Raw genomic sequence first — 15,299 nt, 5'->3', positions numbered from 1 at the left:
CATTTTTTCTTTTCTTTTTAAGAGTAATATACCGCAATATAGAAGTTAATAGAGGGGGAAAAAAACAACACAAACCCTACCATTCTAATGTTGACTCCAAGCATTTTGTATCGTTCGTTCTTAGTGTTCACATATTCATATTATAGTTGTAATAATAGTGTATGTACACATATGTTAAGCTTTGTTACCATGTTGTTTTACATTTGCATAGTATTCTTGTTGTTATACATTTGTATAGTATTCATTGAATGAATGGACCATTTATTATTTTGGGACACAAAAGCTCTCCTCAGATGGCAGACTTACCCACCTTGCTTTTGCCCTCAGGGGAAATTTTTCACAATCTGCCCTCTGCAAGAATGCTGGGTTCCAAGGCAGGAACCAGCATGCCTTAGTCAAGAGGAAACATTGTCAGAGTAGCCTCTTTGTCTTGTTTGGTAATCAAGGAAGCTTACAGGGGCTTGTATGGTGGTTCTCACTAGAACAGTTTACTTCAATCCCTGGGAGATTGACAGACAAACTGAGAGAGAGAGTTTTATCAAATTACACACCTGGTGGGTGGGGTAAGGTGATTTAAGATGGTAAGTTTACTTCCTTAGAGTAAACTTCTAACCAGAACAGCTGCTTTCAGCTGCTTATCTTGAGAGGAATGTAGTGAAGTTGGCAGACATGCAAAGGTAAATAATGAGAGCAGTTTTTTATGAGAAGGGGCCCACTGGGACAGCATATAGGAAGTAAGATTGCTCTATCTCTGGAGAAGTCTGCTTCCTCAGTAAGTTCCCAGTCTTTGCTCCCAGAGCAATTAGCTGTTTGCTCTGGAAGCAGGGCCTGTGTAGGAGGCAGTGGGCTTCGGAGGCCCAAGTCTTATCTGGTTTTAGTCCCAGTGTGGTTTTAGCCAGCTACATCCTGCTTCTGTGCTTGGTGTTTTCCTCTGTCAGCTAACACCTGTCAGCAGACTTCTCAGCATCAGCAAGAGATTGAAATGAGATGCTGTGTGAATAATTAGCTTTGGAAACTTTGAAAGTACTCCCTAGTCCTGGATTTTGATTGTTTTGTTGATGCTGCTAGGCCTTTTGCTGAGCACCTACCTTCTCTGTGCTAGGCAAGGCGGGGCTGGATGCCAGAAGCAGACCTGAAGAAGAGGGGCCCAGCTGCTGCCCTTGTGGAGCTTGTTGCCTCAAGGATTAATGCCTCCGGTGGCCCTAGTTTCCACCCACATACCCCTGCTCTTCATCAACCTCTAAGCTCATTCTCTAGCTATACACTAAGATCTCTGATCTTACTATGGAGGTGTCACAAATGTATCTGGTCCATATATCAGGAAGGATTGTAGTCAGACGGAAAGGTAGTGGATAACCAGAGACCTTGTTAGACAGAACCAACTGGATGGCCTTCCCAGTGCAGAGCCGCCTTCATAGCCATGGTACCTAGAGAAGGCCCCCAAGCATTTGAGGTGAATTGCAAAGGTACTAAAGGGAAATTGACAGGAAAAAAGTGACATCTACTCTTCTTTCCTAAGGGATATTGGAGGAAGGAGTTTGCCTGTCTGGTCTAGACATCAAAGATACCCAATCAGGCCTGATACTCCCCTGGTGTGGGTGCTTCAGCAGTTGGTCCTGCAGCAGGGGCGCTGCTCACCCTGGCCTCCCTCACTGAGTGCCCATCTTCTATTCTGCCTCCAGATCATCGATCCCAAGATGCCCCGGGAGGGCCTCCTGCACAATGGCGTTCCCATCCCTGTCCCCCCGCTGGACGTGCTGAAGCTGGGAGAGCAGAAACAGGCAGAGGCTGGAGAGAAGCTCTTCCTTGTCCTCTTCTTTGACAACAAGCGCACCTGGTTAGTGGGTGCTGCTGTGAGGGGGCTGAGGGACACACCAGGAGTCTGTGCCAGTACTGCTGTGCTAGTGAGATACACAGGGGCCATGGATACAATTACCCTTGTCTCCACTCAGGTGAAGGGGATGGCGTTACTTGCCAGCAACTGGCCTGCACTTGCCACATTAATAGTAACTGAGGGGTGTTGCAGATCAGATTACCTGGGAAACACTCTGAGGTCAAGACTTGCATCAGGAGGCTTATTGAGGAGAGCTGTAGGGTGGGAGCAATGCAGCACTGGGCAGAAGCTGAACTACAGCCCACTTGCTGCCTCTGCTCATCCACTGGGCACATCTGGAGCTGGGTGACTCAACAAGATAGAGACATCAGGAATTGGGGCTGTGCCTTTTTACCCTGTGCCAACTAGTTATTGAATGCCACTGCCCTAAGACGGGTGTGGCCTTCGGCCAGAGGCTTCTTTGGTGGAGGGTGTTTGCTAGAGAGGGACTCAGATGAGATCCTGTCGTCTTCCAACACTTTCTGTAGCTTCTGGGAAGCATGTTTCCATCCTGGAGGGTTCTGGCCAGTGCAGTGTCCACTACAGGGGACTTGCTCATTCATGGTTCACAACACTTAAAAGTTTCTCTTAGCACCAGCAAGAGAGTCCTTTCACCTTAGCTTCTATAGAGGAGGTAGGACTAGCTAATAAAAATAGTGTTGATAGTAGCTGCCATTGAGTGTTTGCTCCATGTACTTACACAGATTGTTTTATATATCTGATCACTTTTAATTCTCATTTAAATCTTCATTAATCCCCCTCGTAATCCATTTTGCAGATGAGGAAGTTGAGCCTCAGCAAGTCTAGACCCTGTAGTCAGAACTGGGATACAAAACAAGATCTTGCTCCAAAGGCTGTATTGTTAGCCACATGTTACATTCACCTGGGGAGCTTTAAAAACACACACACACAGGGTACAGGTCCCACCACAGATCAGTTTATCAGTTTCTGGCATCAGCCTACTTCCTAGCCATAGCTCTGTAATTCTCTAAAGCAAGTCGAGACTCAGAGCCCTCCAGGATGGCTCATCTGGCCCCAGAGGGCAGCAGGTGGACCTCTCTTAGCCTATGGACCCTGACAACTCTCCAAACAGAGTGAGGCCCCAGAGAAGGACCTAGCTGCAAAATGGATTCCATGCCATTCCCCCACTCCACTCCTGCATATCCTGCTAGCTGCCCTAAACTGCTGGATTCTTGGTGGCCTCCTACATGGAGTCTCCCAATTTGCGTCCCTCTGCCCTGTACCTTCACCCTGGCTTTGCTGGTCCTGGCCAAGTGGGGCCACAGGAGCTCCCTGTGAGACCCACTACTGCCCAGCCTCTTACTGTGCTTGCATTTCAGGCAGTGGCTTCCAAGGGACAAAGTCCTGCCCTTGGGTGTGGAAGACACCGTGGACAAGCTCAAGATGCTGGAAGGCCGCAAGACCAGCATCCGAAAGTCAGTGCAGGTGGCCTATGACCGCGCAATGATCCACCTGAGCAGAGTCCGGGGGCCCCACTCCTTCGTCACCTCCAGCTACCTGTAAGGGCGGGGCTGGGCCTGCATCTGCTTGCCCTGCCTCCGTCCTATGGGGCACAGAGAAGCCTCTTCTGCCCTGCCAGATATATGGCTGGCAGCTTCCCTCTCTCGTGGCAGGCCAGGGACTGGGCTTTCGCCCCACCATAGGCAAGGCCCCAGTTTTGACCAATTGCATGGTTCCCCTGGCAGGCCTGCTGTGTGCCAAAAACTCCTACCCAAGGTCCCTCAGGGGATATTTCACTAAAGAACCAGTTAGAAGTAGAAACAGCTGTGGGGCTTGGGCCTGGCTTAGGAGATGGACCTGGCCCAGATGGCAAGAGGTCCTGGGCTCCTTCTTGAGGGGCTGCCTGGCCCCCTCCATCCTACTCCCACTAACTACACCTCAGGGCGGGTGAGGTTCTGACACTGATCCCAGAGATGCTGTGGATACACCAGGGTCCCGAGGGGAATCTCCCCAAGCTCATTCTCTCTCTCCCTTGTCACCCATTCTCACACTTCTTCCCTGTCCCATCTTCTGCACCCATTGCCCAGTCTTGCTTTCTCCTTCCCATGTTACTTTTCTTTTTCTCTTGTGCCAAACTGACAGAAACCGTCACCACACTGGTCTTTTTCTTTAATATTAGTCTCATTCCCCTTGAGGCCAGCTGCTATGCCAGGTCGGTGTCTCTGCCAAGTTCCTCAGGGCCCAGAGAGAGGCCATCCCACAACCTGGTGACCCCCTCCCCCAGGACACCACCTCCCACCCACAGACCTTCCTTTTTGCTGATGACACAACTTCCTGGCTCTGTGAGTATGTCCCCTGGATTGAGGCGGGTCCTCTCTTGTTTTTTCCTTTGCTGCCACAAGGTGGGCCAAGCCTCCTGGGTGGGCTCCTGTCACACTGGGTGTGCGTGTGTCCATCTGTCCACGTAGATGTTGAGGGTAGTTGGGGTGGATCTGTGCCCGTCAGCTGAGTCTGCCCTCTTCCCCATTTTCTCCTCATGGACTTTTTCTGTAATTGTAGTCTTAAGTTTCACTCTCCACCACCTGGATGGCATGGCGCCTGCCACCAAACATCTTCCTGGCCTGCTCACTGCCGTGCCCCGCTTAGCCTCTGCTACTCCCACTTCCCACCTCCAGGGAATGCATTACTTTTATTTCAAACCCTCTGGCTCCTTCCTTCTTTCTCTTCAACCTCCTCCCCACCTTCACCTTCTCAAAAATGGAAGGAAAAAAAAAAAACTGTGAACGGGGAATGCTGACTGACCAACACAACTTTCAGAGGCTTCAGTGTCTGTTCTCTGGACATTTCTTTTCACCTTCTGAGCACCAAAGTCGCAGGGCCAGTTGCAGGCTGCTGATTGCCATGTTGATTTTTAACCTGATATTCTTTTTAATTGTTTTAAATTTTTCATAGGGGAGTTTTGGACAAAACAAAGTCACTGGGGAGATCACTGCCATTTTTACACACTTGACTTTTTAAAAGTACAACCAACCAACCACCACAACTTCTTATACATTTGGGACATGAGCCAGAGTTTAAAAGGGAACCAACAAAACACTATAACTTAAAGGATGGGGTTTTGAATTTTGTACAGTAATAAAAACATAATACAGCGTATGGCTAGGGAAGGACATGGTGTATATAATTGTAAAATACTGTTCTAAATTATTCAGGCCTATAGTTTCCATTATTGGAGTCCTCCATTGTGTGGCCGCACAGTGTCGTTGATTTAAAGGAGCCAGTGCTTCCCCTCTCCCCAGGTAGTTGGTCAGCTGTGGACTCTGTGACCTTTGTCTAAACCTGTGTTGTAACATCTTGGGGCTTTCTCCCTCTTTCTGTGTATATCTTTCTCTTTCCCCCACAACACTTACTCTTCTTAGTCTCTCTCTTTATTTTTCAATCTCTGAATCTTTCAGTCTCTCTCTGAGTCTCATTTTTTAAAATGCTCTTTTAGAACGGGAAACGGCTCAGATCCTGCTGTGGCATGGGGCCTATGTGTCTCTGTCGCGTCTGCTGTGAAGCACATGATGTTCTATTTATTGTAGAAAGTGACTTTATTTGCTTTCTAGAATTGTTTATAACAGATGGTATAAGAGAGGTAATAAACAGAAAAATCTATGCTTGTAAAGAATACAAAAGTTAATTTTACCTACTACAATATGACTGTCTGAAACTTATTTTCTCTCTGAGAAATAAATGTTCTAATGGGCAGTAGTTGCTGTGCTGTGTTTAATATGATCAGTAGGGGCCTACCCCTGTCTTAATCTCTACAGCCACCTCCTCAACAGACCAGGACCATTAAGAATGGGGTTGCCATGTATGCACCTATGCAACAACCTTGCATGTTTTTCACATGTACCCCAAAACCTAAAATGCGATTAAAAAAAAAAAAAAAAGAATGGGGTTGTCTAGCTAGCTATTGCAGTTTCCTAGCTAGTGAGGGCTCTTTCTATCTTTTTTTTTTTTTTGAAACAGGATCTCACTCTTGCTCAGGCTGGAGTGTAGTGGTGTGGTCAATTTCTTGGGCTCAAGAGATCCTCCTGCCTCAGCCTCTCCAGTAGCTGGAACTACAGGCACATGCCATCATGCCCACCTATTTTTTTTTTATTTTTAGCAAAGATGAGGTCTCACTATGTTGCCCAGGCTGGTCTCAAACTCCTGGGCTCAAGCAATCCTCCCGCCTTGGCCTCTCAAAGTGCTGGGATTACAGGTGGGAGCCACCATGCCCAGCCTCTGTCTGTCTCTTGGACCCCTGGGAGGAGGGTGAAGACGGTCTCTGACTTTACTTCTCTCCCAGACAGCACTGCCACCTTCAGGGAGCTGTGGAAGGTCCATCCTACCTTCCCATGCCTCACCTCCCTGTGGTCATGTCCCTTTAGGAGCCTCTGCTCATTCAGAAGGAGAGTAATCTTTGGACATACCTGGCACCTGTTTACCACACTTGCTGAACTTGAGACTAGGATGCTCACAACCCCTGTGTCATTGCTGCTGTATTAATTCTGTAGATGGGTAGCTGGGACACACAGAGAGGGAAATATGGGCCTCACTCCTCTTAAAGCTGGAAGGCATCCTTGAGCCTACTTAGTCTTCATTTTACAGACAAGGAAACAGACCAGGAAAATTAAAAGACCAAGGTCAGCCAGCTAAGAAATGGTGGCAGAATTCTGGGACAAGGATCTGACCAAGGCTTTCTTTATGGGCGCCACAGCATTTTAAGACTCCACTGGCCTGTTCTGTATCATGCTTCTTTCTCAGTGGCTGTGGCTCCAGCATTTCTGGATAAGAACACCCTGAAGAGCGGTAGCAGAGAGGGGTTCCCAGAGACAAACTGCTTAGTTGCTGGGCATGGAATGGCTTTTCCTCTGTCCCCACCCTATCCCATTCTGGTGCTCCCTGGTTCCTATGCTTGTCTCAGTGGTGTGGCTGAGGATGCAGGGGTCTTCTGATTACCTCCTCCACGAGGCCTTTGACAGCCTTGTCATTGAAGTCAAAGTTCTCATTTTGGCATAACACACACAAAGTACTGCCAATGGGCTAATAATCCTTGTATTATGTGTTGGGGCTGCAAAGACACACATCCCTGGTCTCAAGACGCTCACAACCTGATTTATAAGACACATCTCACATAACTCCACATAAGGCCGGTGAGAGGGTCACAGACATAGAGGAGTTTGGGAGAGACACGTTTGGTTGGGGAGCAATGAAAGCTTTCAGAAGCAGTTAATTCAAGCCTTGACAAATGGGGTTAAGAAAGACCTTATATATGAATTGTAAGGTGAATTACAAAGACATTTTCAAATTATTTACAAAGTAGGGTGAAATTACGAGCTCATTCTATAAAACATTTTAGAAATAAAAAGTGGCCAGATGGGTAGGATTTTAGCAGGCGAGGCCAAGAAGAGGAGGCAAAGTCATGGCTCAGAGAGAGACTGTGTATTCCAGCTCCAGTGACTAGCTGACCTCCCGTGTGACTGGAAGCCACTGAGGTGATGGGGCAGTGTATTGGGCTTAAAAGCTCTGTCACTGTCACTGTGTCACCTTGGGCCTCTCTGAGATGATGTAATAAAGGACCCTGAAGACAGGGCAAGGGAGGTGTCATTCGTATGTGGCAGGTAGCATCCATTGAAAGATTTGAACAGGGCAGAGACCTGATTGGAGCTTGGCAACTAACTAAACATCAAAGTTAAAAAGCAGGAGTGTTAAGACAGGATGCTGGGTGACTGCTGGAGGGATCTCTGTGGGTTTTGAAGGGAGGAGAAAGTGTAGTTTTTTATGAATTTGTGTTGTCTGTGGGACGTGTAAGAAAAATCTCCAGCAAGCAGATGGGAGATGAGCCCAGAGTTCAAGAGAAAGATGGGAGCAGATGACAGAAATGTGGGCACACTGGAGCTCACCTAGGTAGGAAGAAGAATGGCTGGGTAGAGCAAGGAAGGCAAAGGACAGACCTGAGGAAAGCCCCTTACCTTTAAAGTCGTGTTGGGGGAGAGGTGGAGACAGCACCTTCTGAGAGGTCTGTTCTCCGGGCCTCACAGGGAAGGTCAGCCCTTGCTTCACCGACTCATGCCACAGATGGAGGGGAGAGGCAGGTCAGATGCGCTCGGCATCACAAAGTAGGAAAAGGCAGGGCTGGACCAGAACTCAGCACCCAGCCCTTTCTACTCTTCACAGACCTACATATTACTCAAGGTAGGCAAAAGTGTCCTCAATGAATTTTATCAATGTTGTGTTAAAATTCATGAGCTCAAGTCTAAAATGATACTGTAATATTGGGACGTGTGTTGGAGACACTAACTTCGGAATAGAGAGTCCCATTCTCCTAACAAGTTTAAAAATATCACTGAAAGCATTTGCCAAAATCCCTGGTCAGCTTGGCTGCTTCCATTAATGTATTAGATGTCATTAGCACCTGAGTGTGAATGTGCCTGCCAGATAGGCTCTCCTGAACTGGCTAGGCTCCGAGCTTCACTTTGAGAGAAGAAGGGGCTAGTGGCAAGACTGCCAGGCTTGGAGCAGTGCTGAAGGAGAGACAGAGGGTGTGGGTCTTGACTACCCCGAGTCTGCAGGCCTCCCATAGTATCTGCAGTAGGTCTCTGGTCCTGCTGGCTGCAGCCATCTGGCCTCTACTGGGGCTGGGATGAAGGAAGGAGGTCTTTGGAGGAGGGAAGTGGTTTCTCCAAAAGGTGGGGCAGAAGTTTCTTACTCTGGTGAGGAAGAAGGGCCAGAGAAATACTGCTGGGCTAGAGCTGGAGGGGAGTGCTGGCTCCGCCCTGGTGATGTGGAAGCGGGGCAGGGAAGTGCTGGGTAGAGACGGGTGGGGTCTCTGGCAAAGGCTCCACCCTCAGGCCTGTGCCCATGAACCTAGGTGAGGACAGGCACTCTTGGTTTTGAGCCCAAATGTTGCATTTGCCAAGACCACTCTGGCCCACCACACCCCCAATCCTGTGCCTAGAAAAACCCCAAGACCCTAGTGGGCACACACACACAGAGGGCTGGAAGTCCAGAGGAATGGAAGAGCACGCTGAAAGTCACCAGCAGACGCCTGACAGGCCATCGACCCACGCAGGACGTCATGGAATTCGGCAAGGGGTGGGAAGGGGGCGGGGGCGTCGGAGTCCAGTAGCCCAATTCCAGGGGAAGACTACCTTCCCACTCCATCCCCCTTCTGGCCTCCCCATTCACCTCAACTCAATAAAACCTTGCACCCATCCCCCAAGCCCACATGTGATCCTATTTTTCCGGTACACCAAGGCAAGAATTCAGGATACAGAAAGCCCTCTGTCCTTGTGATAAGGCAGAAGGTCTAATTGAACTGATTAAAACAAGCTGTCTGCAGATGGCTAACTGAAAGAGCACATTGTAACACACACCCACCATGGCTTCGGGAGCTGTAAACACTCAAACCTTAGATGCTGCCGTGGGGTTGGAGCCCACACTCCTCACAACCTGCCTGTTGAGCTCTGGGGCACTGAATCGAGCCACACCCCCATCGCATGCCCAGCGAGGGGAATAAGGGAACTTTTCCCATTTCGATGGCACCTGGGGTGACCTTCTGTTTGCCTTTTCCCTTCAAGGGTGGCAGAAGGTAATCGGGGATAGAAAAAAAAAGTGTGTGTGTGTGTGTCTGTGTGTGTCTGTGTGTGTGTATATACATATATGTTAAGTATTCTCTTCAACTTTCATACTCTTAAAGGTCAGGACTCATGGACTACATGCAGTCAAACTCTCTACCACTGAGTTCTACCCCCATCACAGGCTACACAGAATCAAAAAAGCTAATTGTCCCCAAATTTCAGAAGGGCTGTGGTGCTATTTCCAAGAACATTTTGTGTCCTTTGCTCGGTACCTGTAAGGCTAGATGGTAGAGGCTGGATTCAATTGAACTCCTGAAGCAGTGTCTCAATTTCTTCTTTTTCTTTTCTGTTTGGTATTCATCCCTTTGGGGGATACAGAAGCCATATTGGGGATGCAACGTTGATGGTTCCTCGTGGGCAGGGAGTGCCACATAAGGGCCCAGGGGTAGCCCCTTCCCTTCAGCTTCACAGTCCAGAATGACACCTGAAGGAGATTTTACCGAAACTGGTCATGAAAGATTATAAAATGTGTGGGGACTGTTTGTATGTAATGTGGGATCATTTTTGTTTGTTTGTTTGTTTTGTTTGTTTGTTTGTTTTGAGACAGAGTTTCACTTTTGTTGCCCAGGCTGGAGTGCAATGGCGTGATCTCAGCTCACCACAACCTCCGCCCCCCAGGTTCAAACCATTCTCCTGCCTCAGCCTCCTGAGTAGCTGGCATTACAGGCATGTGCCACCATGCCCAGCTAATTTTTTTGTATTTTTAGTAGAGACGAGATTTCTCCATGTTGGTCAGGCTGGTCTTGAACTCCCGACCTCAGGTGATCCACCCACCTCGGCCTTCCAAAGTGCTTGGATTACAGGCGTGAGCCACCACACCCAGCCTACTGTGGGATAATTTTTAAGTGCAAAGGAGAAATTAAGAACTACCCTTATTCTGACCTTATTCAGAAATTACCATTTTAATGTAATTCCTTATAGTCTTTTGGTTTTTCTAGGTAGAGCATATATTTTAGTTTCTTGTACTTGGTAGTTGAGAAGTCTCTTAGCTCTGTGACATCACTGTGGAAGTTCTTTGTACAACTAGAACGCAAGTCCCCACGCCTCCTCAGCCTAAATAAGTCTTGCTTTTTCTCACTTGCTGTGGATCGTGGACAGGCCTAAACCAAGCATTGCCTGTTTGTTCCTTTGTTTTGTTAAAATATTGTTAGTCTCCACAGCATCTGAAATTAGATGGGTTCTATATCTCTTCATCCCAACAACTTTGCTCTCTTGGGGTAAATTTCCATGGAATTAAGTCCTAGACTAAATTCTGCTCCACATACAAACACCTAATGAGTGAGGAGGCCACCATATGGCCATATAATTCTTCTCTTGATTGAGAATTTCCCACCTCTGCTTTCAAATACATCCACCAGCATCAGGAGTGAAGGTCTCTCCACAGCAGATACAACACTCCTCTAAGGACATAACCAGTTAGTCGGGTAGTCAGGTCATCAGCAGGAGGAACAGAGCCTGAACTTTGAATATTTTTATTTTTTAGATCTAGTTTTACACACAGTAACTCTGGCACACAAATCTTAGGTTTAATCTCTATGAATGTTTATACGTGTACCCATCCATGAAATTGCAACCCAGATCAAAATACAGAATGTTTCCAGTGGCCCAGAAGGTTCCTCATGACCCTGCCCAGTCAGGACCCTCCTGCAAGGGTAACTACCATCCAGACTTCCATTGCCATGGGTTAGTGTTGCTTGTTCTTGAACTTCACATAAATGGAATTACACAGCCTGTGCTCTTTTGTGTCTGGCTTCTTTCATTTAACATTATGGCTCTGAGCTCCACCCTGTTTTGCACGTAGCTATAGTTTGCTTTTCGTTGTTGCTGAGTAATATTCCGTCGTGCAGACACACCACAGATTGTGTATCCACTCTCCTGCTGATGGACATTGGGTTATTTCTGGTTTGGGGCTATTATAAATAACACTGCTGTGAACATTCTTGTACATGTCATTTGATGGACATGATAAGTGCTTGTATATCCCAGGAGTGGAATTACTAAGTTACAGGTCAGATACATGTTTAGCTTTAGTGGATTCTGCCAGTTTTCCATTTGGTGTTCAATTTATATTCCCATCTGTATTAGTCTGATCTCACATGGCTATAAGGAAATACCTGAGACTGAGTGATTTGCAAAGAAAAGAGATTTAATTGGCTCACGGTTCTGCAGGGTGTATAGGGAGCGTGGCTGGGGAGGCCTCAGGAAATGTGGAATCGTAGGGGAAGGGGAAGGAGAAGCAGGCACGTCTTACATGGCCAGAGCAGGAGGAAGGGACAAAGTGGGAGGTGCTACACACTTTTAAACAACCAGATCTGAGCTCTCACGATCGTGAGAACCACAAGGGGGAAATCCCTCCCGCCATGATCCAATCATCTCCCACCCAGCCCCTCTCACTTGCTGTGGATCTTGGACAGGCCTAAACCAAGCATTGCCTGTTGGTTCCTTTTTTTTTGTTAAAATATTGGTAGTCTCCATAGCATTTAAAATTAGATGGGTGCTATATACGTTTAATTCCAACACTGGGAATTAAAATTCAACATGCGATTTTGGTGGGGACACAAATCCAAGCCATATCACGACGGCAGTGTGTGAGAGTGTAGTTGCTCCACATCTCTGCCAACACACCTTACTGCCGGCCTGTGACGTTTGCTCCAGACCTGCTTGTTGAATGACTTCCAGTAAGCTCCACTGTGCAGCAAGGCTTCTGTCTTCCTTTACAGCACTTTCTGGCTCTAGACGGAGAGTTATGAACAACTGCCAAGGTGCTTTCCAACTGGTGAACCCTGATTGAGAGGAAGTGAGGAGGGAGAGCTCCCTGGAGTAGATTCGCTGCTGATCCTGTCCTGGATGCCAGGGCATGTATGCACCTGGCTATGTAGCGCAGGCTTCTCTTAGAACCCACCTCCGTAATATGGTGCCACCCAGATCCCTGCATGGGCTGTTTGGGAAATAGGGTCATACTGGGCAGTCCTTTTTAGTTCAGAGTAACACAACCTCTCCCACTTCATCCTCCTCATCTCCACCACTGGACTCCGAGGGACCCACTTCTGCAAGAGGGTTGCTTTTTTTATTTTCTGGTTGTTTCTTTTTCTTGAGATAGGGTCTCACTCTGTTGCCCAGGCTGGAGTGCAGTGGCTTGATCACAGCTCACTGCAACCTCTGCCTCCCGGGGCTCAAGTGATTCTCCTCCCTCAGCCTCCCAAATAGCTGGGACCTTAGGCGTGTGCACCACCATGCTCGACTAGACTAATTTTGGTATTTTTTGTAGAGATGGGGTTTTGCCATGTTGCCCAGGCCGGTCAAGAACTCCTGGGCTCAAGGGATCCACTGGCCTTGGCTTCCTAAAGTGCTGGGATTACAGGTGTGAGTTACTGTGCCTAGCCTGAGGGACCCACTTTTGAATAGAGACCCCAGCCTGTGTCCTGAGTTGTCATGGTTACTGATGGGGCAGAAGGAACCCCTGCACATTGTGTCCATTGTGTTCTTGTCCACTGGCTGATGCCCAAAATTCTACCCTTAGTGCTTCATGCTTTTACCTCTCAAGGGCATGATCCTTGGGGATATGGCAGTGACCCCAGTTAGACTGGGCCTGTTTCCCTTTAAGTGACTGGTATCCCAGTGTGAACAAAGGATGTGTGAGCAGGTTTTGATAAGGCAATACAGCAAGGACACTGAGTCCTTGAGGGGAAGGTTTAAAAGGAGATGAAAAGGGCCTACTTGCTGTTGGCTGACCTTGGTGCCGCAGACGCACATTTCGGAGTCATCAAGGATGAAGGCTCAGAAGACTCTGAAGCAACTTCAGAGGAATCGCCTGGATCACAGGTGGGGTGAAGGTCGGAGATAAGAAGGCAGGGCCAGAGAAAGATCCGAGGGAGGCTCATTTGGAAGCAAAGCTCTGGAAACAAAAGATTGCAGAGGCAGGGTCAATCAGGGCAACTATTTGAAGCCGGCCCCATCCTCAGGTGCAAGAGCATGATCTGGGTCTAAGCCTGAGTTGTGCAGGGAGGACGCAGGCTTTCCTGGGCGGCCCGCAGGCTTCTGGCCCCACTCATGCCTGTGGGCACACACAGGTTTTGACAGCCAGAGCCGGGCCAGTCCTCCTCTTCCTGCTCCCTGTCCCTCCCGGGACCAGAATTTGGCCTCTCCCCTCCATCCTCCCTACTCTTCCTCCTTCACCTCTTTGTCTCCTTCTCTTTAAATTTTGTGATTTTTAATTTCAATTGATTTATTGTCCCTCCTTGTCCCCAGCCTACCAGTTTTCCTCCCCAGAGAAAACCTATTTCACCAGTTGCATGTGAAACTTTCCAGAGACACTCTAATTATGCACAAGAGTGATGTGCATGTCCCCCTCTTCTATACAAATGGTGGCATACTTTTTACACTGTTCTAGGCCTCATTTAAAATTTTAAAATTAAGTATCTTTTTTTTTTTTTTTTTTGAGACGGAGTTTCGCTCTCGTTACCCAGGCTGGAGTGCAATGGAGCGATCTCGGCTCACCGCAACCTCCGCCTCCTGGGTTCAGGCAATTCTCCTGCCTCAGCCTCCTGAGTAGCTGGGATTACAGGCACGCGCCACCGTGCCCAGCTAATTTTTTTGTATTTTTAGTTGAGACAGGGTTTCACCATGTTGACCAGGATGGTCTCGATCTCTTGACCTCGTGATCCACCTGCCTCGGCCTCCCAAAGTGCTGGGATTACAGGCGTGAGCCACCGCGCCCGGCCAAAATTAAGTATCTTATAATGTCTGGGCGTGGTGGCTCACACCTGTAATCCCAGCACTTTGGAGGCCAAGGTGGGCGGATCACCTGAGGTCGGGAGTTCAAGACCAGCCTGACCAACATAGTGAAACCCTGTCTTAAAAAAAAATAAAAATAGGCTGGGCGCGGTGGCTCAAGCCTGTAATCCCAGCACTTTGGGAGGCCGAGGCAGGTGGATCACGAGGTCAAGAGATCGAGACCATCCTGGTCAACATGGTGAAACCCCGTCTCTACTAAAAAAATACAAAAAATTAGCTGGGCACGGTGGCGCGTGCCTGTAATCCCAGCTACTCAGAAGGCTGAGGCAGGAGAATTGCCTGAACCCAGGAGGCGGAGGTTGCGGTGAGCTGAGATCGCGCCATTGCACTCCAGCCTGGGTAACAAGAGCAAAACTCCATCTCAAAAAAATAAATAAATAAATAAATAAAAATAAAATAAAATAAAATTAGGTATCAAGTAGATACAAAAATATTAGTTATAGAATATATATACTTTTTTTTTTTTAGATGAAGTCTCACTCTGTCGCCCAGACTGGAGTGCAGTGGTGCAATCTCAGCTCACCGTGACCTCCACCTCCCAGGTCCAAGCGATTCTCCTGCCTCAACCTCCCCAGTAGCTGGGACCACAGGCACGTGCCACCAAGCCTGGCTAATTTTTTGTATTTTTAGTAGAGGCAGGGTTTCATGGTGTTAGCCAGGATGGTCTCGATCTCCTGACCTCGTGATCTGCCCACCTCAGCCTCCCAAAGTGCTGGGATTACAGGCATGAGCCACTGCGCCAGGCCCCAGAATATATATACATTTTTAAAACACCCTCAATACAATAGAACAGCATGGGTACCCACACCCTATTCTAGACAAAGAAGCTGGGCTTTTAAAGTCCTCTATGTGCCCTTCTTCAGCTCCACCTCCTCTTCCCCTAAATACTACCATGAATTTTATGCTTATCCTGTCCTTTTTGGGTTTTTTTGTTTTGTTTTGTTTTGTTTTTTTAAATCTCCTCTCTTTATTTATTTATTTATTTATTATTATTATTTAAA

The 15,299-nt window shown here is 47.9% G+C and overlaps 1 protein-coding gene across 4 annotated transcripts in view; it reads left to right on the top strand.

Annotated features, from left to right (window-relative positions):
• Positions 1-5,584, top strand: part of BRPF3 (bromodomain and PHD finger containing 3) — a 35,709-nt gene extending 30,125 nt beyond the window's left edge. For 3 of the 4 annotated variants that reach the window (XM_064361119.1, XM_012461586.2, XM_012461587.2), the window contains exons 12-13: positions 1,683-1,837; positions 3,214-5,584. In XM_064361119.1, coding sequence (XP_064217189.1) covers positions 1,683-1,837; positions 3,214-3,397 — 339 coding nt within the window. In that variant the 3' untranslated portion in view covers positions 3,398-5,584. The remainder of the gene's footprint in view (positions 1-1,682; positions 1,838-3,213) is intronic. The other variant, XM_012461588.2, reaches the window with a different exon arrangement.
• The last annotated feature ends 9,715 nt before the right edge of the window (positions 5,585-15,299 follow it).

Source organism: Aotus nancymaae, unplaced genomic scaffold (genome assembly GCF_030222135.1).
Source record: "Aotus nancymaae isolate 86718 unplaced genomic scaffold, 86718_ANA_hifiasm-v0.15.2.pri h1tg000040l, whole genome shotgun sequence".
Classification (NCBI taxonomy): Eukaryota; Metazoa; Chordata; class Mammalia; order Primates; family Aotidae; genus Aotus; species Aotus nancymaae.
The sequence above is the reverse complement of the archived record's forward strand: the minus strand, read 5'-3'. Positions and strand labels throughout refer to the sequence as shown.